Source organism: Limanda limanda, chromosome 7, assembly GCF_963576545.1.
Source record: "Limanda limanda chromosome 7, fLimLim1.1, whole genome shotgun sequence".
Classification (NCBI taxonomy): domain Eukaryota; kingdom Metazoa; phylum Chordata; class Actinopteri; order Pleuronectiformes; family Pleuronectidae; genus Limanda; species Limanda limanda.
Window position 1 is genome coordinate 18027299 of NC_083642.1, and position 24049 is coordinate 18051347.

General features: G+C 40.2%; 4 protein-coding genes across 4 annotated transcripts; 2 read left to right on the forward strand and 2 right to left on the reverse strand.

Moving 5' to 3' along the window:
• Positions 1 to 3218: 3218 nt before the first annotated feature.
• Positions 3219 to 11205, forward strand: tmem51a (transmembrane protein 51a). The gene is made up of 3 exons (XM_061074811.1): positions 3219 to 3386; positions 6296 to 6745; positions 7603 to 11205. Exons 2-3 carry the CDS (start codon positions 6345 to 6347, stop codon positions 8009 to 8011), a joined length of 810 nt encoding a protein of 269 aa, XP_060930794.1. The 5' UTR covers positions 3219 to 3386; positions 6296 to 6344; the 3' UTR covers positions 8012 to 11205.
• A 618-nt stretch (positions 11206 to 11823) lies between these two features.
• Positions 11824 to 14998, reverse strand: LOC133005210 (chymotrypsin-like elastase family member 2A). The gene is made up of 8 exons (XM_061074813.1): positions 14953 to 14998; positions 14620 to 14708; positions 14313 to 14410; positions 13265 to 13387; positions 13002 to 13138; positions 12552 to 12697; positions 12207 to 12359; positions 11824 to 12078 (listed from the first exon to the last, which is right to left on the reverse strand). Exons 1-8 carry the CDS (start codon positions 14990 to 14992, stop codon positions 12061 to 12063), a joined length of 804 nt encoding a protein of 267 aa, XP_060930796.1. The 5' UTR covers positions 14993 to 14998; the 3' UTR covers positions 11824 to 12060.
• A 378-nt stretch (positions 14999 to 15376) lies between these two features.
• Positions 15377 to 19587, reverse strand: LOC133005209 (chymotrypsin-like elastase family member 2A). Its single transcript, XM_061074812.1, has 8 exons — positions 19548 to 19587; positions 18997 to 19085; positions 18226 to 18323; positions 17718 to 17840; positions 17475 to 17611; positions 16595 to 16740; positions 15627 to 15779; positions 15377 to 15440 (listed from the first exon to the last, which is right to left on the reverse strand). Exons 1-8 carry the CDS (start codon positions 19585 to 19587, stop codon positions 15423 to 15425), a joined length of 804 nt encoding a protein of 267 aa, XP_060930795.1. The 3' UTR covers positions 15377 to 15422.
• Positions 19588 to 20631: 1044 nt separating this feature from the next.
• Positions 20632 to 23269, forward strand: LOC133005211 (chymotrypsin-like elastase family member 2A). Its single transcript, XM_061074814.1, has 8 exons — positions 20632 to 20692; positions 20908 to 20996; positions 21079 to 21176; positions 21492 to 21611; positions 21697 to 21833; positions 22293 to 22438; positions 22606 to 22758; positions 23182 to 23269. Exons 1-8 carry the CDS (start codon positions 20656 to 20658, stop codon positions 23197 to 23199), a joined length of 798 nt encoding a protein of 265 aa, XP_060930797.1. The 5' UTR covers positions 20632 to 20655; the 3' UTR covers positions 23200 to 23269.
• Positions 23270 to 24049: the final 780 nt, after the last annotated feature.

Here is a 24049-nt window from a genome sequence, read left to right on the forward strand (position 1 = left end):
CAATGATTTATCACCCCCTATACAGCTGGGGGCTGTATAGTCTCTTTTAGCTCATTGTTTTGGTTTTACTTTGAAATTCAGCCTTATCAGTCTCTTCTACTACACACTTCATACCTATTACAGAATAACAATAACTTTATTTGTACAGCACCTTTCTTTACAATTAAACATGCTTTACAACTCACGGTAAAGGCTCTATCTCCTTTTGGATTTTGGAATAGCTAGCACCGCCTTACCATTATAATATTTGTATTATAATGAGATGTTATCTTTTTTGGAGGCTGCTTATGTTGTTTGTCGATGGCGAGTATGATTGGTTCAGTTGCTAGTGGGGGTAGTTCTCCGAGGTGCCACATGCGAGTAAGACATGTCCAGTACCAAATGATGACGTGAATAACTAACTGCAACTTAAATCAAACATCTATCAGTTAAAGACACTTGTGGAGCTGGTGGAGACCAAATCAGAGCTCAAAGGAGAGTGAATTTGGGACATGACTAAATGCTGATGCTTCATTTGTCCTGGACATTTTAATAGGAAGAGATCTCCAAGCACGGTAACAATAACAACTATATTAAAACAAACAAACAAACAATCATAGCAACTTTTAAGATAGACATTTAACAACTTGTTGGTACATTGAGAAGGAAGCTTTGTGGTCACAACTTCTACATGGTATGACTGAGAGGAGTTGTGACAGTGGTGAAAAGAGGAAGCAGTGGAGATGTTGAAGATTTATGAATAAAGGATGATCATTCAATCTGGGAATTAGATTATTACATATGGGAAATGTTTGCGCTTCCACTGCATTCCAATTGGATTCTATTAGACAAGTCAAAGCAAGTTTATTTTTGCAACATGTTCCAACATTAAGACACTTATTACTTAAGTGCATTCGATCAAATATAAAAGAGATTCAGAAAAACGAAGCCATTACCTTTGTGCTAATATTGACTCTGTATACTTGGCTTCGAGAGTATTCTGGTGACATACCACAGTTATGACCCCTTCCCTGGCTCCCTGCTTTACATGTTACCTGTCTGTGTTTAGGTCTCTGCTCAATACAACGTGGTGCAACTTCCTCCTCTTACTCACAGTGACTCAATCATCATGCCAAGCGAAGGATGACACAGCACCGAGTGAGACAGCTGCCCTCGGGCAAGCTTCCCTCTCTCACTTACTCACATTCTTGTAATCCACCCACGGTCAGGTCAGATAAAACAGGCAATTCATTATGTGATGCACTCTGGGATATCAGAGGTATGATTACGCGAAGCAGGCGTATCAGGAAACTTTCCAACTGGGAAATAACCGAGCTACTTATTAGTAGAAATGTTTGATGGGTAAATGTAATTATGCGCCCACGTCACATCCATAACACCGAGATGAAGAAATGAATGTCAATGGAAGTGAATTAGCTTACCAATTGGACGGCGAGAGGATAATCTGTTATTAGAGTTATGTATGGTTATATTTGTTGGAACAGATACACAGTATAGAATATTTATTGAGGAATCCATACTAGATGTATTTATAGCTTAAACTCATTTGCTACACCAACACTTAAAGCTATAACACCTTATAAAACATGTTTCAACATGCTTTACAAATCACAGCAAAGGCTCTATCTCCTTTTGGATTTTGGAACAGTTAGCACCGCTTTACCATTATAATATTTGTATTATAATGAGATGTTATGTCTTTTGGAGGCTGCTTATGTTCTTAACATGTTCATCTCTATCTTACTGTAACCTTTTTCCTTTGAGGCTGCCGACATCTCACTTAATTTGATAACAGGCTGGGAGAGATAGGGGTCCAGTCCGGGTCACCAGATGTAATCAAGGCGTATTCACTTTGTCTCTCTTTCCCTCTGTGTGTGTGTGTGTGTTTATGTGCTTGTGTAGTAAAACAGAGGAACCAGACAAAAGCTTAGGAGGAAGAAAACCTCCCCAGAGGCCGGAGCAACCAGGCCGCCTCACCTACAAGGAACAATACAGCAATGGCCAGCGTCCGAACTGGTTTTGTTGTTATTGTACAATAGTCAAGTCTTCATTGTAGCAGGCTGAGACAGAGGAAGTGGAGCCAGGTGGAGCCTTTTTTATGATCTTGGGTCGATTTCTTAACACATATGTGCTTTGTTGACTGCATGCATGACGGAGGACTATCCGTGTCACCTGACCTCTGGCAGGGTTGGTCCTCGAGGGATGGTTCTGTCCAAAGGGCTCAAAAGGGAGCGAGTAGGTGGGTAATTTACCATCCACTTACAGTCAATCCTGCCCTTTTAAGAGGAAGTAGGCCTAAAAATGTCATCAGTAATGGCTGATATATAACTGAGTGGCTTGTCTCTGTTTGTATGGGGAGGTATTGAGTAAACAGTGTGATATCTATCATTGTGTAAAACAGAGTGTCAAATACATTTTTAATAGACTAGACGACTTAAAAGATTGTCATATTTTGTGTGGTTAGATTTAACTTGGAAGAGATTTATGCAAATACGTCTGAATGTTTAAATAAGTGTGGTAAAGACATACAAGTACATGCTTTTGTTTTCCGGGTGCATAGCAGCTGGACTTCTTTTTAAGTTTTTTAATCAGTCAATCTGATTATAATGTTGTCAGTCACACTTTTCAAGAGACTGTATTCATCATCATACATTTAGCGTGTTAATAAAGAGCCAAAACAATTATGGACTGACATAAACCAACTATATAAATGTTCAGAAGGAAATATTCCACATTCAGTTCATTAGCTAATTCCCCATTATATATACCTGATCCTGAACTATGAAACTAACACAACTAGGAGGAAGTCCACCTTTATTACTTTAACACCTGTGCTAAATAGCACTGTTGCCTATTTAAAAGGCTTTTTGTGGCATGAGCTGACACTATAACCTCCGCCAAGAAGGTTGTTTTCCCCCATGTTTGTTTGTTTGTTTGTGTTTTGTCAGCAATACTACAAGATTTAAGATTAAGATTTAAAAAAAACAAATAAACAGTTCAAAAACTTGAGTCCAGGCCCTCTCACCTTTGGTCTTTAGTCTTAATTGATGGAGGAGCAAACTGTATGAATAGATCTGCTGAACCTCCACCTCTCTGCATGGCCCGGCACTGAGGAGGTTAATGAAACTGGAAGTGGAGCTCGGTGCCCCCTCCCTCCTCCCCACCCCTCCCACCCTCCCGCCCTCCAACAGGGCCCGTCTGTGTCTGTGCAGAGGAAACTAAAGTTCCTCATCTTCACGCGCTGATCTGACGCAGGATTGCGACACTTAAAAGTCCCGCCGGCGCAGAACCGCGACACTTGTAACCATCAGGCAGCTCCGAGGAGCAGGAGGAGAAGAAGAAGAAGGAGACGTGACTTGAGTTTGTGTTTGTCCAACGATGCAGAGGTGAGTGGAGCAGACACACACACACTAACACACACACACACACACATACTCTCACACACACAAACACACACACACACATCTGTACCGCTAAAAAAATGTTTGGCCAACACAAAAGTTCCCCCCCTCCAGCAGGGACCGGGTAGTTTTTCAATATAAAGTTTGAAAGGGTTTCAGTTGCGCTGCGTGACGTCAGTGGTGAGGAAACGGAACCCACCCGCCCCGCGTTTCAATGAGATGTGACTCCGGAGTGAAAGAACAACCGATCAGTGTGGACGTGTGAAGCCCCCCCCCCACCCTGACACACACACACACACACACACACACACACACACACACACACACACATCCCGGACTATCTGCTGCACAGGAAGTGCAACAGGATCCTTTGCAACATCTTTGATTATTTAGTGTCAGTAAACATTTGGGTTGCAGAAGAAGAAATACTTCCACTTCCACAAGCCCCCCCTCCTTCCCTCGGGAGTTTTCGGGAGTCCAGAGCTTTAAGGATGAGGTTATGAGCACGTCTGTTAATGTCCGACTCACTTTTACTGTTAAAACCTGTCCTTTGGGTAAACATAACCTCCAGGCTGGACTGGGACCAGGCTCACAGATCTCCATGATATGTGACACCGTCAGCCCAACCACCCTGCCACATGTAACAGGCTGGGAGAGGGGTATATATTTATGGGGGGGAAATGGGGATTCTGCATGTGTCCCAACTGTCATGATCAGCCTCATGCCTGGCATTCTTCAGTGAGGGGGTGTGTGTGTGTGTGGTTGGGGGTTTTCCTAAAATGGAGCTGGGTTGTCTTGACTTCCAGATCCCCTCTGTCACTCTTCCAGCAGGTCTGGGCGTGTTCGTACACAAACTCTGTTGGGGTATGCAAGGCTAGGCCTGTGGTATGAGCACTTCATGAAAACAGTCTTTAATGGTCAGAGAGGTTATTCATACACAGACCAGTTCCTGGACTGTAAGTTTTTTAGTTCACAGCAGACAACTCCTTTACTAGCGAGGATTTAAAAAGTTGCACTGGAGGGGTGGCCTTGTGATCACTGGCTTATTGTTATGTATGTTGTAAATATGCATATGCTGACTATTTCAGTTTAACTGTGTGGAAAATGTAAATCCATTCTAAGCAAGTTCTACCTGTGCATTTTATAGTCCATCCATATGTTGAGTTAGTTGTTTTGCTGTGACCAAATCTGCCCCTTGTATAGTCATGAGTAACATGTGACTTCTCTAAATGCTTTACTATGCCACACATCCATTACTACTAGTTATGGTTATTTTACTGGAGTGAATTTTATGCTCTCAAAAAAATGGACTCTCACACACTCAATGATGAAATCTCTCGCTACCAGAGACGTGATTGGTCATACCTTCAAACATACATAACATTTCTGACTGGAAAGCTGGAGAGAACCACCTCACCTCAGGCGTGTTAGAAGGAATTATATTGTCTCTGCACAGCTGGTTTTAAAGTTAAACAGAAATGTCAAGCGCGACTGTGGATTTGAATTAGAGTCCAAACAATTGTTGATTAGCCAAGAAAAATGGGCTGATATGTGCCTTTCACAGACATATTCGATATCAGCGTTTTTGTTTCTGAAATGCATCAGAAAACCATTGTTTATTTACTCTATTCAAGTTATGTATTTGGTTGTATTTAAAAATTATATTTATATTTGATGATATATATAGGGTCTAGGGTTGAAATGTATCAGGGCTTGATTACAAATACTTAGGAATAAGTGTCCGATTTCTTTACTCATATTTTTACCCAAAATCAACATTGGTCGGGCGTGTTCGTAGACAAACTCTGTTGGGGTATGCAAGGATAAGCCTGTGGTATGAGCACTTCATGAAGACAGTCTTTAATGGTCAGAGAGGTTATTCATACACAGACCAGTTTCTGGATTATACGTTTTTAAGTTCCCAGCAGACGACTCCTTTACTCTCTGATCTAACGAAGATTTAAAAAGTTGCACTGGAGGGGCGGCCTTGTGATCACTGGCTAATTGTTATGTTCGTGTAAACATCCATATGCTGACTTTTTCAGTTTTACTTTGTGGAAATTGTAAATCCATTTGAAGCAAATTCTTCCTTTTTAAAATGTTTATTTTTGTTTTAACCTGTAACACTTAATGATCAATATGATAGATTTAAACGAAAGAAAACAAACCTGTGCCTTTTTATGGTGCATATATGTTGAGATTGTTGTTTTGTTGTGACCAAATCTGCCCCTTGTATAGTGTTGAGTAACATGTGACTTCTCTTGTAAATGCTTTACTGTGCCACACACCCATTACTAGAAGTTATGGTTATTTTACTGGAGTGAATTTTATGTTCTCAAGAAAAATGGACTCTCACACACACAATGACAAAATCTCTCGCGACCAGAGACGTGATTGGTCATACCTTCACACATACATAACATTTCTGACAGAAAGCCGGAGAGAACCACCTGACCTCAGATACCTCTCAGGCGTGTTAGAAGGAATTATATTGTCTCTGCAGAGCTGGTTTTAAAGTTAAACAGAAATGTCAAGAGCGACTGTGAATTTGAATTAGAGTCCAAACAATTGTTGATTTGCCAAGAAAAATCTGCTGATATGTGCCTTTCACAAACATATCGATATCAGTGTTTATGTTGCCGAAATACAACAGAAAACCTATGTTTATTTTCTCTATTCAAGTTCTATGTATTTTTCTTTAAAGTTATTTATAGGGTCTAGGGTTGAAATGTATCAGGGCTTAATAACAAATACTTAGGAATAAGTGTCCTATTTCTTCACTTATATTTTTACCCAAAATCCACATTGGTCGGGCTCTATAATAATATTAATAATAATGTTTTGTCATTCTGTTATGTCATTGCGGCTGATATCAAATTCCTTTCTCTCAACAGTTTCTGACCTCTTTGCAGCTGGTCAGACTGAAGTTTGGGGACTGACAACATGCGTTCCAGTTTGGATACACCGACGAGCCGTCCTGGCAGAGGAGGACCTGCCATCAACCCCCATAACAATATCAACACCCAAAACACTGGAAACTCGGGTTCCCAGTATGCTCTTTGTGCTCTCGGTGTTGGGCTCATCGCCCTGGGAATAGTGATGATTGTGTGGAGCGTCGTGCCTGCAGACGCATCCGTTAATAGCAGCAGCAGCTCAGGAGAAGACACTGGGAGCAGGAAAAATAAAGCTTCGTCTGTGGCCTTCGTGTTGGTGGGTTCCGGGGTGGTCATGCTGCTGTTGTCCCTGTGTGTGGGCATGAGGAACAAACAGCGAGAGCAGCGGTTTCTCCAGGAGGCCCAGAACAACGGAGGAGTGGCAGATACAGAGCAAGAGGAGAGAGAAACGTGAGTCCAGTCTTGATTTTCTAACTAAACAATTGTTACATTATGAGTAAAATTATATATTTCCCCAAAAATGTGTGACGAGACAGGCATCACCAGCTCGTCCCGCCCTTATTGCTGTTGCCCAGCAACAAAGTTGAAGTTAGACATGAAAATAATGTTTTAATGCCCTTTGGTTTTTTAACATTCGTACTCTGGTTCCTTGCCAGTGCCATTACCTCTTTAAAAAAAACAGTTTGTCACTGAAGCAAAATGAGGTCGGGCCGGGAGGGATCCATCTGTTGATGCTTTCATTTCTTGGGGATGGAAGGACACTTTTGTTGGCCATATTTGAAGGAGCCTCCTAAACGGGAAAGCTTAGATGCAGGGCTGTGACGTGATTGGTCTACAAATGCAGCTTCTGAATAATTAAGCCCCTTAATTAAGGCAGAGCTCTAGTTTGATGACATCATAAAACAGTGGTGGATCATGGGAGTTGTTCATCACCATTTCGTGTCCCATAATCTTCTCGGGACGCTTGGTTACCCTGCACTTTACTAGGAGAGCTTCACCAAGTAAACAGCAATGAATAAGAGTGATCCATTACGAGAGACCAATGCAAACAGTGGAGGGAAAGTAATTGCTGTCTGGCTAACTGGCTACAGTGGGTTTTATCTTTCTCATACGCCGTTTGACCCGGAAGTTAAAGCAGAGATAAGGCCACTGGTAAAGATTATATGACGCAATTAGAAGAACCAAAAGGAAATGTCCTGTCAGCTTGACTAAAATTTGTGATTTAAGTTTGATTGAAGATGATATTCATATTAGTTCTTTAATAAAATTCATGTTGGCTAATTTGTACTTGTCTTGCATGTCCGCAGTCCTGAGGAACGAGCCCAGAGGTATGCTGTCCCCAGCTATGAAGAGGCCGTGGGCAGTGGCAAGTACCCCATTCGTCAGAGCAACCATTCCCCAAGCTCCTCACATCTACCTTCCTACGACGACCTGGTTGAAGTCGATGGAGTGCAGTATGAATACGAGGGATCGGAGGTCACAAATACCGGATCTCAGCCACGTGCCCCGGCTTCGGGTGCGCCGTCTGCTGCCCCCTCCGCATCAAACCGTAGAGCCGGAAAAACTACCCTTAATTTCCTCCCCATCAAGATCCGCAGGATTAAATCAGAGAAGCTGCACATGAAAAACCTTGATAACTCTCAGCCAGCAGCTGGAATCAGTATAGAGCCACTCACTCCACCACCGCAGTATGAAGACAAACTGCCTCCAATATAAGATCAAGTTGATCACGTTTAAAAACAAACTACTGAACTTACTGGAATCTGCTATGATCAACTTCTGTGGATGTAGATCTGCCTTGACCAGCCAACACCTAAAAATGGCTCTTACTGCAAAAAACCTTTTAAGTGGCACTTTTTAAATGTATTTGTCAAAATGTGTCATGAATGCCACATCGCTCCAAAGCAAATAACAGAAAGAAACTTTATTTTTGTAAGTTTTGGAATCTCTGATCCGGCTTTAGACACGTGGTGATGAACACAGTTGCTGGATAATTTCTGGACATGCTGGATTCAAAGCAAAGCAGCCACCAAATGCAGTTTTCCTTTCTGTTTAAATAGTTTCCTGTTTACCCTACTGCAACTACCACTCACTGTGTACTGTCTGCACACACAAGTTGACAGTGGAATAGATCATGATACGTCAGTGAGGATTTGGGTGCACTTAGATAGACATGCGCAGTTTGTGAAGCGAGCAGTGTTGAGCCTCTTTGGATGACTGTGGGCGACTTATAGCTTTGTATGTCCTTAGCTGGTTTGACCTGACGTGGTGCTGCAAAGAATCTCTCCCTCATTGTCATCAATATTTGTACAGTTCATTCCAATACTCGTAGAAAATGAAAGACTATATGTTTGTACTGGTGTTAAAGATGGTCTACCGTGCTTTATACAGATCTGCAGCCCTGCCCTTCGTCCATTTTAGCTTCTGTTTAACTTGCTTTTGGTTCAGTCTCCTCTGTGTGTCTGCCTGAAAATAAATATTGATATTTCCTATTTTAAGATGGCGTGCACTGGCCGGCACCATATCAGTAACTTGTACATTTAGTTAAGATAATACAACCCTTGGTTAGCATTAATCAGCTACACTGTAGAAAGAAAATTGTAGGAACATCTTTTGAGAAAAAATTGAAATTAGTAACACACAAATGACGTTTGTTAGTAAAACTTGTTAACCTTAAGTTGCACAAGCATTATTCATTTGTGTGTTTTTGATTGAAGTATTTTCTTTTTCAGTGTATGACTACCAAATCACTGTGGAACATGAAATTGTTGAATGCTTGCAAAATGGCAGTTGTTTAGTCATTTGGTATCACGTCCCTGGAATGTTAACTTCCAGTACAGAAGTATATTTATTCAACAGAAGAAAGAAGAACTTTTCTCAATAGAAACACGTGATAAACACCCTACAGCACATGAAAGGGCCACAACCTCTGAAACAAAAGCTAGCTTAAAAACAGGGGAGAGCTTCATGTGTTTATGATAGATGGTATAAATAAGCAATATAAGGTCCACAATGTAATGCTTCAATGATTTGATTGTCATATTGTATGAAAGACACCATGAAATTGTACTTTTTCTTCCTTTGAGAAGTTGAGGGCACAAAGAAGCCAAAACAAACTTTGCCCGGAGTTTATCGATATATCATGGCTAATGAGATAGCAAGCAGTTGCTGAACTATACAACTTGAAACTACTGAATAAATAAACATTCCTTTAGAGGGTAACTGGTAAGTTGGAAGTACAAATTTGAAATGCTTTTTAGCCATGGTTTAGTCTATATGCTTCTCTTATTAGACTCAAACATACAGTACATGCTACATAGGCAAAGACGGTTGGTTGTTTAAGTACGACACAAAAGGCCATTCAGGATTATGAATTAGCTGGTCTCTTGGCTGTTATAAAAAAAAAATAACACAATGAACTGTATTCAATGACTTATATTTATATTTACTCCCTCATCAATGGTCACCATTAAGTTATCGTTTTATAGGAAAGAAACCATTTCCGGTAGCACGTGCCATCTCATTGCGTCTGTTGTAGTGGTGTAGTGGGAATGCTTGCTAGGGTTGGGCAATAACATAATATCATTAATTACAGCAATATAATATTTATCTATAGTAATAACATAAAAGTCCAATATGCATCAAAATATTGCTTATACCTGTGCAAACACAGTAATTTATGTACCTCAGTGTTTGAGAGTTTGAACTCACAACATCAGGAGCAAAATTAGTCTTAACAGGAATAACAATGTCACGTTTATCTTGATAATTATCAATATCGACTGATATGAATATTTGTATCTTGATATAATTGTTGTCCATATTACTCAGCCCTGATGCTAACTGCTAACTGCAGAGTGCAGCTGTCTTTGTGTTGTACCCACTAATATACTGTTGCATGCCCGCAGCAATATTGTTTTTCCTCCTAGAGCATTTCATATGACTCGTAGTGTGACTGAACCTGAGCCGTAGTGTGGCTCCTCCGCTGCAGAGAAGGAAGTGTGTGTGTGTGTGAGAGCAAGATGGAAGCAGCTTGTGAATGGTTGAGAGCCGCCGGGCCGTAGCCATGGTGAACGCTGTAGATTTGTGAAGGCAGCACTGTAGCCTCTAGCTTCTGCTCTGGGGCGTGCTTCTTGTTCTTATTGGAGATGACCAACAGAAAAGAGTCTTTGACTGTGCAGCTGCGCCATAATAGCAGCAACTATTACTCACTCTCTTGCTCTTCACATTCTGCCGGCCACAGCTCAACCCGCAGCCCTGTTTTCACTTAAACGTTTGCAGAGAACCAGCACAAAGAGAAAAGATAACAGCTGGAGAGGGGAATAGTTTAGAGTTCCGTCATTGCACACTGCTTCAAAACTCCTGTGAAACAAGCCCTGCTTTCTCCTTCAGGTTAGACAACTGAGGCCAAATTGAATGATTTACTTTAATTCGTTTGAATGTTTAAAAATTGTTGAAGCTGCACAATACGACCCTGAGTTGCCAATTTGTTGTTGTGTAATTTGTTATTCATGCAGAAAAGCTGACATTCATTGTCAGCTGGTTATATCATATTGTATATTACCAGGTTTTCTGTTGAGCTGAAGACAACGAGGTCACTTGAGGTTTGTCATCAGGACACATGTCCTCATGACTGTCTCTTATTATTGGAGTTTCAACTCGTCAAACTATGTGTAAATCCTTGATGTGTCGTCATGTTCAGAACTGCAGACAGACTCATTGTACCTCACTGGCAAAAGAACCAGAAAACTGCACAACTGATTTCATTGCGTCACACTGTTTTACTTTAATGAATGACAGTGTTTTGATTCACCATTTTTATTAAGACAAGTGGCCAAAACACTCATTTTTCTGTCAGTTTCCTTTTTGTATCAACTAAATATATATATATATATATATTTCTTTTTATATGTGCTGTGAAAAAATATACTTTTCTATGATTATGTTTATTTGTTTTTTTCTCCTCCTGACAAGCAAAACAAATGTTTATCTCATGGATATTTTATGAGAAATAAAAGAAAGTATTTGTTAATTACTCCTGTGTATAAGAAGTTTGTTTTGCCATGGTTATTGAATCATTGTGAATATAATCCCATGTTGACTTGTACGTATACCCTATTCCATTGGACACGTTAACATCCATGTTTTCAAGCATTGTTACTGTTCACCAATCCTCTAATATGCAGCTACTGTATTTAAAGATGGTGCTCAGATAAAGGTCTGGATGTTGTTCAGGCCCACATTCATGGATATGACTTAAAGGGATAGTTCACCCAAATTTTTTTAATTCACAGTATTTACTCACCTTTATGTTCATGGAGGTTTCAGGGGTAAACAGTGTTGCTGCCAAATCCAATACAATTCAAGTAAATAGTGACCTCATCTTCAAACGTACATAAACAGAAAATAAACACAAAAATGCCTCCATACTGCTCCTGTGGTGTCATCCAAGTGTCTGTAAGCCCCGACATTCAAATTGTTTTTTTACGTTTGAAGAATCCATCTTTATTTAATTAAATTCTATTGGATTTTGCTGCAGCACTGTTTAGCCCTGAGACTCCTGTGTACTAAGCACTTCACCCATCCCTTCATCGGCATAGTGCTAAGTAGATAATGAGTGAAGTTTCATTTTTGGGTGAACTATCCCTTTAAACTGCGTTCTCAGGACTGATAAACAGCATCTCCATTATTTACAGTAAAACTGAGACAACACATTGTTGGTGATTGTTGTTCTTATTGCAGTAAAAAGCACGTGGATAGTTTCTTCAGTAGCTGGTCACAACCTGTAGAGTGAACAACAGAAGCATAATTATATCACACCTCATTTCTCTGGAAGCCGAGGCCTGTGTTTGCTTCAGGCTACACGTGTTTATGCCGGCGTGGTAATTCCGAAAGTAAAAATGTTCCTCACCGTGTTGATCCAGCTGATGTAGGAGTTGACTTTTGTAAAGACGGTAGGTTTCTGGAGGACATTGCATCCCAGACCGGAGCCGAAGCTCACCACGCCGTGGACGTCCCAGGAGCCATCAGGGTTTTGGCAATTCAGGGGTCCGCCCGAGTCTCCCTGTAGGTCAGTGTGCGCACACACACACATACACACAGACTTTTGGCCAGCAGCTTCAAAGACACTTGGCTACCAATCTCAAGTTATGCAAACGTTTCCGTCTACAATATTTCAGAGTAAATCTTTTCCGTATTCGCCCATTAAATTATAGTTGCATGCTTTAAAAGATTGACCCTAGCTTGTTCAACTCACGTTACATCCTGCAGTGATGCCGTCTCCGCCAGCACAGACCATCTTGTCTGTGGCCAGGACGCTCCACCAGTCGGGTTGCCTGCAGATGTCCTGGCCAACGACTGGCAGGAGAGCCTGCTGCAGGATGTCTGCCAGAGGACCTTCGGCTGTGGAGGAGGAATCTCAGGTAAGAAACAAGATTCTGCTCTACTTCACTTTACTTCTATTATTTCAGAAGAAAGTGTTGTACTTATTCACTACACTCCATTCATATAATAAGTGCAATTACTTTAGAATCAGATGAAGATAAGAATTACAGAGAAAAGAATCTGGAATATTTTCAAGAAATGACAAATTTCCGTGTCTACATGTGTAAGTTGTGTAACAGAAGATGACTATATGAAATACTCAGTATATTTGTGATGATGCAGTGAATGTTGTTTGTTTTTCTGCTGAGGTGCATTGACTCACTTAAGAGTCGACCCCACCCGGTGACGTAGCAGCGAGATCCGTGCTGCAGGGTGACAGCCGGGTCTGGGATGCAGGCCGGCATGATTGTGTCAGAGAAGGTGACAGGGGAAGACAACTTGATCAGGGCGATGTCGTTACTGCAAAAGCAGAAACAATTCACCCGCGTTCAGGAAGTGAAGGTAAACAAACATCAGCACAGGTTACATTCATACTTTGCTGCAGTAGATTCTAGACAGTAGGTGGTATTGAGCTGTGGCTGTTACCGGCTGAGTAGAACGTTGTAGTCCTCATGAGTGATGATTTCAGCCACGCTCAGAGCTATGGAGCCCTCCTCACTCGCCTGCAGGCTGTGTTTACCCAGCTCCACTCTGTAGTTGTAGCGGTCACTGTGGGATGGCAGATGATAGGGTGTTCCCTCTGGGATTTAGACACTGGTATAGACTTCTCTGCCTGTGTGAATCTGTGATTAGGCTGATGGTGGATCACAAATGCTTGGCAGTCCTGTAGGTATTTGAGTCACTAAATGTTATTGACTTTACCTTTTTTAAATTCTCTAAAGTTTGAACACTCTTTTTCTCTTAAATTCCCCAGAAAAGAAAAAAAAATGATGAAAAATATACTTTGCTTTTGGGCAAATGTGTCTTTAAAAATAACATCTTCATCTAATATACAATATATAATATATATATATATATATATAATATACAAAACACTAATACCTGCAGTCCTTCCCCATATTTACACATTTGTGAATATATTTTTGAATATGTGAAGCTGTCTGCTAATGATATGAAGACCAGCTCACTACAGTTTGTGAACAGCTTACAGCTCTCGAAAAGAAAAAAAGAAAACTGAAGTTTGTGAAATTCTGTAGCTGTACAACACAACTCTGAAAAGGTTTTGTGGACTGATTAGACAAGTTGGGCAAAAAAATGGGTACGAATTAACATGACATTTTGTGGAAGGATGTGGTACGGGTCAGCAAAGAACCCACAACATTTTTACTGCAGATCTGGATCAGGGGGCGGATCCAGAAAATGTGGTTTCATTAGGGAACTGTTGGGCCTTGCTAGAGGTGTGGAGATAATAACTTAATGGTTCATACTTTATAATTTAAATAAAACTTTTGTGGATTTTAAATTTACATTTCTAACCAAAAACAAGTATATAAAAAAACTGGAAACCAGAGATTACGAAATCTTAAACAGTGGACCGTTAGTCATTTATATAAAATCTGGATCAATGCTGTGTTGTGATTTTGATTTTATTATTTTGACTTAATATTTTCCTTCAATGTGAAGTGAAGTGTACCTGATACAGTGGGCGGCAGTGAGGACCCAGAGAGAGGAGATGAGGGTTCCTCCGCAGACGTGCCTGTAGCGCCCACTGCTGTCTGACTGGAGCGAGATCTGAGAGAAACAGGACAGTGGGAATGACTACAAATCAATTCCATCTATCATCCCTCTGAGTTTGCTCTGGAGGAGAAATCCTCATCACACGTTCAACATATACTGTAGAGATCTGGAGCTTGAATGTGTGTAAGTAGGTGTTAGTACTTGTTTATATCGCAGTGAAATGAAAGCGTTGAGGCGATAATGTTCTGAGTTGTGGACTTTACCTGCCAGGGCCAGCTGTGAGGCCTGACATCATCTCCTGCCACCACCCTGCTCAGCACAGGGGGGAAAGTGGGAAGGCCACATCCATACGCTACGACAAGATTATTAATGTATATTGTGCATAAACAAGCATAAAAAAACATGTTTTTTTCTGGCACCTTTTTGATTATTATAGATATGAAAAATATAATTTCAGTGAAGCCTAAACAATAACATATCTTTCAAATAGAAAATGATTACTATTACCCTTTACTACTGTCATAAGGGACTATTTATGTGGATTATGCAACAGCAAATTCGATTTTAGTAACATGTGAATATTTAATCTTTCTTACCAGTAGCTACCACCAAAGTGAGAACCAGGAGGCTCCTCATGGCTGCAGAGTTTGTAGTTTGAGCCTAAACCTTGTGCTAACAACAGGGGTGTATTTATACTGTCGGCTTGGAACTTCTATCTGGTGTGTGGACTGACCTGACCGACACAAACAAGTGCTGTAAGACTGAGGATACAACATGTGGTTGGTGATACCATTTTCCCATCACTGATTCTAGTTGGAAAAAATGAATGTTTTCTTTGGAGGAAAAAAACCTTAATGGATTATTTATAGAATTAGAAGAAAAACAACTCCTGCTTTAGGCTCAATATTCAGAAAACCTTAGTTGCTTTACATGTTTCGGGAAAATTGCTGATCCGCTAGTAAGCACAACATGTGATACCAAGTATAGAAAATAGAATAAATAATAATACAAAACTTTTTATTTCATGAAATGTTTATTTCAATATTTATTCCAAACCACTGTCCTCTCAGTAGGCCAGCATTTTCTGTGGAAAAAATGATAAAGACATGTGAGATTTATGGCAGCATAATGTTTTCAGCAGCAACTTATTTACTGAAATATTATCCTGATTCTTTGCTTGTTTAATCTTTGAAGCTGGAATAAAATAGCTTAAATAACAGAAGTTTTAACCCCTCACGTCAGTCAAGGAGAGACTTTGTCGTGGACTTACAGAGCTGATCCAGTCGCTGTAGGAGCTGACTTGGGTGAACACCGTGGGCTTCTTGGGGAAGTTGCAGCTGAGGCCGGAGCCAAAGCTGACGATGCCGTGAACGCCCCAGGTCCCGTCAGCGCCGCGGCAGTTCAGAGGGCCGCCAGAGTCTCCCTGAGCCACATGAGAGAAAACAGATGATCCACACTTCCACGTCTAACAGTAACTTCTTTTAAAGACACTCATTACTGATAATGCCTGTCAGACGTTCTTTATTTTCTAGATTTTTTAACGGACACTGCAGTGCTGAATGTTATTTTCAAACAAACAATATAACAAAATGACAAAACATCAGAATAAGAATTTAAAGGACTAATATATATATATGAACTTGCTGTTTGTAAGTGTAACAATTAGTCTCATTATTTCACAAATTTCAGAAGCTTAAGTTAAAATATTCAATTCTATTGCTTGTGGAAGAAAAAAAAACCGCAGTCCTTGCAGTTTTGCTTAAAAACGACTGAACCAGTAATGTATTAGTAATAGTTTCTGTTACGTTGCTGAAAATTGTGTAAAATTTTGTGTAGAAAGTTTAAATAGAGATAATTTTAAAAATAAATCATTAAAATAGAAGATTCATGGGCCTTTTCTCCAAAATAAGTGCGGAATTAAAACTTAAGCAGAAGCAAAATAGCAAGAAAATCTCCTGATGTGTCAATAGATTGTTTTGTCCAGTTAAGACCTATGGTTTAGACCCAAACCCATATGGAGTTTTGCAGTCAATGCCTGTAAGATTTTAGGGAGTAAAACATTTCCAATACCAATATATTTGCTAATGAATAAAACAACTTGTATTGATATATTTCATTTTAACCATGAAGTGTATACCGATCTTTCAGTTTGGGCCTAGTCCAGTTTACTGATATCAAAACATTGGTGTGATTTACCATCTTATACAATAATGCAATCATTCATCTCTTCAGACTCACGTTGCAACCAGACACGACTCCGTCTCCGCCGGCACAGACCATGGTGTCCTTCACCTGAGAGCCCCACCAGTCAGGCTTGGTGCAGGTGGCGTGGTCCACCACAGGCAGGAGAGCCTGCTGCAGGATGTCAGCGATGGGACCTCCGGCTGCGTGGAGGAGAGACGCACACACTGGTGAGACCTTCACCACATTATTGGATGGAGATTGGACTCATACAGTGCGGCTGAATAACAATACTTGGACTACAGTATCCTTGAGTGTGGTGAGTTTTGTCATGCTAAAGCAAATATTTATTCAAAAGATTTTTTTGGGACATTTTTGTCTGACAGATTAAGCATGAAAGGGTAGAAAGAGAGGGGGTTGAGGCCCGCAAGCTGGAATCAAACCTGCGGCCCCTGTAGAGGTTCTTTATTTTATGTGATGGATTTGATCAACATTGCTATTTGGCAAAAAAATTTACTTTATAGTGTTTAATTTCAGGAAAGCAGTAATTAAATCCACTCAGTATCTAATCAAGTTAACCAGAGACTGCAGGCAACGAAAATATTTTAAATTACATGTACTTTGTTTGCAATAAAATAATCATAATCAGCAAATATGATAGTTAAATATTGTAAACAAGTTATAAAATCTTCGTCATCTTCGGAAAATAAGCACCTTGAGGCCATCTGACACGAAATCACATGATCTAATAGTGCTTCAACGTTTACCTTTGTAATACAGTACATACACATAATATATCCAATCCTGTGAAGAGTCTATAATAGTTTATTAAAACTGCCGTGAATAATGTTTTCTCAGCTGAACCTGTCACCCAAACCATAACACAACATTTTTCATTGACCAGTTTCAAAGAATGAACGAGGGACTGGGAACTCACTGGAGATGCGACCCCATCCAGTGACGTAGCAGGGCTCGTTGTGGGCGAGGAGGAAGCCTGCAGCAGGGAGACAAGCCGCCATGATGCTGTCAGAGAAGCTAACGGGCGTCTCCAGCTTGATCAGAGCAATGTCGTTACTGCAGAGGAAACACACACACACACACACACAGATCCATCATAGACTCAACAAACTGAAATCATCGTTTTATATTTCAGCGAACTCTCTCAGGGGTAATGTTGTACCGGATGAAGAAGGGGTTCCACTTCTCATGCACAATGATGTTGGCCGTGCCCATGAACACAGCGCCTGCCTCATTCTCGATCAGGTTGTGCTTTCCCAGGCCCACTCTGTACTCCCTGCCACTGCTGTTAAATCCACAAACAGAAGAATATAAAGCAGTGAGATGCATTTTACCAGAGTGAATTTAAGAAAAATGTCAGCAGTTTTCTTCTAAACACAATAAACAGCCAATAACTATCCACGTTATGAAGATTCTATGTGGAAACATATGCCTCCCTACAAGGCTTTTCATCTTCTAGTCTTTTCTTTATAAAAAAAAAACTTATGCTAGAAGATGTTAAGGATCAGCTAACTTTGGTCTCTTGAATCAAGACCGAATGTGTAAGAAACAAGTTAAATCCCCTCACAATTCAGCACTTATGGACAACACAATAGCTAATATTTGTGTCAGTGTGAGGATGCAGTTATAATCATTTATCATGAATCATTTTAGGCTCTACTATCGCATACCTGATGCAATGAGCAGCAGTGAGGACCCACTGGTTAGAGATCAGAGTCCCTCCACAGGTGTGTCTCCACTCACCTTGTCTGTTATACTGCAGGGAAATCTGAAACATACACATGAACCCAATCCATTATTGTAAAAAATTATTCTTTTTTCCTGTGACATTTTTTGCGTCCTTTTATGGTTGGTGTTTGTTTATTTCGTGCTGTTTGCACAGTGCAGTGTCCTGATGGGAATTAACTTTAATCCAGTCATGAGCTATTCTCCTTTAAAGGTTGCTGGGAGGGGCCAATCCCAGCTGACATTGGGCGAGAGGCGGGGTACAACCTGAACATGTCGCCAGTGTATCACAGGGCCAAACATGCAGAGACAAACAACAACTCATCCTCACATTCACATTTCAATTTAGTTTCCAGTTAACTTAACCTCTATTTGCATGTCTTTCTACCCTGGGGGGGTAAATTGGAGTACCCGTAGGTAGAAAAAACACAGATACAGGAAGAACATGCAGACACCGCCCCTGCCACCCCTGATATCTTCTAATTCTCTAAAGACATTGTCCTATTTTTCTGCGCTGTGCTGTTTAATGCATTATTCTACTTAACTTGGGTCATGCTACTGCACTACAAGCACAATATTACTGTATTTCTATTCTTTTACTTTACACAGTCTTTCCGTAAATCACCTTATCTTTTTCTATTTATCCAATTCAATTCTTGTGTAAACCCGGGTCTCTGTGTAAGGAAAGTGAAAACTCCTCGCTCAGCATGTGTTACCTGCCAGGGCCAGCTCTGAGGCCTGACGTCCTCTCCTCCAACCACCCTGGTCGCCAGAGGGGGGAATGTGGGCAGACCACACCCGTAGGCTGAGGGGACACACAGACAGACAGACAGACTCTTTTCAAATGTGGTGCAAACAATTATTAACCTGCATGCATTTGTTAAGTCCTTCCCCTATATTTCAGATCTTTTATCTTCCTACGAGCAAGGACGCAGTCTGTTATCCTCAAGACATTTCAAAATCTAGGCTGAAAACCAAAGGTGATAGAGCCTTTGCCGTGAGGGCCCCTACTCTTTGGAACAATCTCCCAGAATAGATGAGACTAGCAGAATGGTAACCTGTTTAATCTCGATAAAAAAAGCTTTTTTTATCGTAATACGTCTACGACTTTTAATATCTGTATCTTTATTATTATCATTATATTACGCTGTCTGTGACTTTCGTACTGTTTGTTGTAAAGCACTGTATTATTAGCAAAGAAAAAGCTGTTAAACCTAGTAAGCAAAGATTAGGCTGTGTGACGTTTTAGGAACAGAAAGAGTCTCACCTCCAGCAACAAAGAGAGCGACAACCACAAACTTCATCATTTTTGAATCTGCACACTTTGCAATGAAACATCTCACGTATTTATACCTTTCATAATGTTACGCAACCTTCAAAAACTGTGTCAATCGGAAAATTTACCCTGCGGTAAATCTTGATACTGAGGGGGAGCTAAGAGGAGAAATCAACAAATATACATGAGCACAAGGCCAAGGCCACAGAGCCCCGCACTTATATATGATCTCAAATGTGTTTGTGGAGCGAGTTAGCGGAATGAAGGGTGTTTATCTTTTATCGTAAGAAGTTCACACAAAGAACCTGGCTCTGAATCAAATGTAGAGCTCACCTTTGAGAGAAAAATACTGCCTCATCCATCATATGCTCATAAAGAATTTAATATTTCCCATGTCTGTAAGGTATTTTTAAAATGAAAGTAAGAAGTAGTATTATGATACCTAAATTCCCTTTTACATTACATTTATCTATGTGAAAAAAAGGTCTAGTCATTGATTTTTATCTCGGTGACAATATAAACATAAAACACGTTAGGGATGTGTTTTATGTGTAGAAATGTCATTGCATCACATGATGTGGGATTAATTCAAATACATTTTGAGTACAATATGTTTACATTTTTAACACTAACAATAAGTTGCATATTTGCATATAGCATTTGAAATTCTTCATATCGTTCATGTGTTTACATAAATACAGTAAAATGAATGATTTCTGTTGCCCATTCCGAAAGTAGTATTTGTCATAAAAAGTTATTTAAATCCTGAGTGAACAATGTGTGTTTTCAAGTATACTTTATCTGTTATTGTTTTGATAGAGCATGTTTAAATAAGTGTAAAGCCACACAGTGGAAACTTCAAAAGGAAAAACAGCTGACCAACTATGGTCGCTGTGAGACATCTGGGAGGTTCACACAGAAGCTGAGGTGCAGGTGGGTGTATTTGGGGATATCTATGTTTACTTATCTCCAAGGTTGCTTTATTTTTCCCCACCTACTTTTCCTGGCTGCGCTGTGAACGTTACACAACACGCATGGGGTCTGTAGAAGCAGGTATATAAGAGGAGCAGGTGTCTGGACCTTTCTGAAGACAGTCATCATGAAGTTTGTGATCCTTGCTTTGTTTGTTGCTGGTGGTAAGTTCCTTCAGTCCTCTGACCACAGTTCCAGGCTTTGATACATTAACCAGGACACATTCCTTGATATATGAAGCATTGAGTTTATTGAGCTTCACAGAATCACATTCAAGTGCTTGGAGATAGTGTTTTTGCTATTACGGGGTCTACAGCTGTCATTCTTCCCTTAATAAGTTAATTAATCAATCATCATTTTCTGCTCTGATGTCTCTCAGCCTATGGGTGCGGCCTGCCCACTTTCCCCCCCACCATCACCAGGGTGGTTGGTGGAGATGATGTCCGTGAGAACAGCTGGCCCTGGCAGGTAAGGTCCTTCAGATTCTGTCTTCTGTCCGTTTCCTAAAGTCAAAAAACGTTAATGTGCCATCGTTGTCTTTCCTCCCCAGGTGTCTCTGCAGTACAAGAGTGGCAGCAACTTCTACCACACATGCGGTGGCACTCTGATTTCCAGCCAGTGGGTCCTCACTGCTGCTCACTGCATCGGGTACGATTGCAACAAGTTTTAGAAATGTGAACTAGGATGGTTAAGACAAAGATACATGGTGATAGAGGCAGTGTAGAAAGATTTGTAGTTTAAACATATTTGTGTAAAATTGATTACTTTGGCAGTCTGAAGTATTATTGCCGTGATTGATTTTAACAGTTTAAGGAAAAAGCTAATTTGTTGCTGTCAGAAATTAATAATTGAGGAAGTTGTTATGGTGGCGGTAATCAAGGTTTATTGCATTGGGACTTGTAACATTCTTGTAAAAAGTTGGGATTTTTAATTACTTTTATTTATTTTTTTGTGGCTGAGCAGCAGTCGCACCTACAGAGTCTTCATGGGAAAACACAACCTGAAGAACGACGAGTCTGACTCCATCGCCATCAGCCCCTCCAAGATCGTTGTGCACGAGAACTGGGACTCTTACAGAATCCGGTGGGCTCAGTCATAGTCACAATATATCACAATATGGCTACGTGTTGTTTTGCTGTTTCTAAATGTGTTTGTATTCTTGCTCTAGTAACGACATTGCCCTGATCAAACTGGCTACTCCCGTCACCTTCTCTCATTCCATCATGGCCGCCTGTCTTCCCGACGCTGGTGACATCCAGTCTCATGGAGCTCCATGCTACGTCACTGGTTGGGGACGTCTCTGGAGTAAGTTACATCATTAATAACAAATATAGAACAATCTTAACAGAATAGGTGTAAGTAGATGGAACAGCAATATGTAAGCAGTAGAAAACAGCTGTCAACCAAAGCTGGAAACGGTAAGTTGTTGTTATATCTGTACATTTTTTAATTCTCCCGTTAAATAGACTTTTTAACCCTGGACTCAAGAGGTTAATCATCAACTGAAATATCATTGGCCATGCATTTTATCAGGACTGAGGGGAAATTAACTTCCCCTCAATTTCCCAATAATCAAGCAAATAAATGTTACAGTTTTGGCAACAGTAAACAGACGTAATCTATAAACTCTGTTCATCCTGGAAAAATGTACTAATCAATGAAAAAACTTGGTTTAAAAGAAGTTAACATTTCAAGTAAATTTTGCAAGAGACTTTACCTTGAAGGAAGTGGTCCTGACTGTGAATTCCCTGTTCTTGTGTAAAGCCGGAGGTCCCATCGCTGACATCCTGCAGCAGGCCCTCCTCCCTGTGGTCGGACAGTCCACCTGCAACAGGTCTGACTGGTGGGGCAGCCTGGTCACCAACAGCATGGTCTGTGCTGGAGGAGCAGGAGACCTGGCCAGCTGCAACGTGAGTCACACTCATTTAACATTTTTGCAAACATGTCCAAAAAAGTCCAGCCTTAAAATGAAAAGCACAGCGAAACATTGCATCATTAAGATTTACATCGAGAAATATTATTTTTCTGAAAGCATTTTCCGTCATATGTCTTCGGCCCATTTGTTGTTACCGTGTAGGGAGACTCTGGCGGTCCCCTGAACTGTCAGAGCCCTGATGGCTCCTGGGAAGTCCACGGTGTGGTGAGCTTCGGCTCCAGCATGGGCTGCAACTACCCCAAGAAGCCCTCAGTCTTCACCAGGGTCAGCGCCTACATCCCCTGGATCAACAACGTGAGTGGGAAAGCATTGAATATTAGAATATTTCTCCAAAGATTTCATCTTACATTAATGACAGGTTTGTTTCTTTTTGGCACAAGTTAAAATGGTTAAAACTTTGTCCCCATCTTGGAATTATTTACTGGTTTACCGGAGTCATGGACAAATCAAACAACAGAAGGTTTTTAAACTACTTAAGGGCATTTGTTTCTTTTTGAAATTGCTCCTGATGTTTCAAATCAGAGAAATTGTTTGATATGAAATCCAGCAACTCTACATAAATAATTTAATGGAATTATACAAAGTATAAAATATGAATCAAAATTTGTATTTAAACCTTCAGTTTTGGTATTGGAGGAATAGTAAGTGTAAATTGTGTGACAAAGATGTGCTGTAGTGCATTTTTTAAAATATTGTCTTGATTCTTTCTTTTTACAGGTGATGACCACTAACTAAATATGTTTGACTATTTTGTGTCATTGTTGCTGGTTGCACTTGATCATCAAATAAAGAATGTATACGGTAACCCTCTGTTCTTTGTTATTCATGCAAGAAAAAGAGCCCCCTAAAATGTGTATGTTATGTGTTTACATGTGAACACTCAATATTACTCATATTAAGTCATTTCTGGAGACATCTCCTAAAAGTGCCCCACCTTCTGAAAAACGAGACAGATGGTACAAAGTGTACACGATAAGGTGAATAATAAGCATTCCATTAAGAATCAATATGCCACCAGTGACAGAGCCTCCATGCATGTCTCTGTTTCATTTTTTCACAGGGCATTCTCCATCGCTGCCCCAAAACTCTAGAACTCTCTCCCTCCCATCATCAGGCGATCCCCCCTAATAGAAGTTTTCAACAAAATTAAACTGAAAAAAATGTTTTTTTGTCTTGTTTTTAATTTCACTGTTATTTTTGTGTTGTAAAGCACTTTGGATCAACATTACTAATTTAAAGTGCTTTATAATCAATTTTAAATGCATTTTTATGTTTATATGATATAAAGAATAAAATAAAAATAAATACAGCATGAGTTCAAATCTCACATTACAATCTACCTTAGGAAGCTTTGACTCAGGCTACAACACCCTTAATGTTTGTCATGTCCCACTTATATATTCACTGAGAACAAAATTGAGGCCTACAGTTTCGGAAATTTGTTTTTCTAAAAGTTATTTACAGCTATTTTTGTTTATTGCAAAGCCAAAAAAATGTCCTTGTGTATGAGGCTACGACAAAAACATTAAATAGCTGTATTTTAAGCTTCATTTAAAAGTAATGCCCTAGGGCTCACTGAAACATT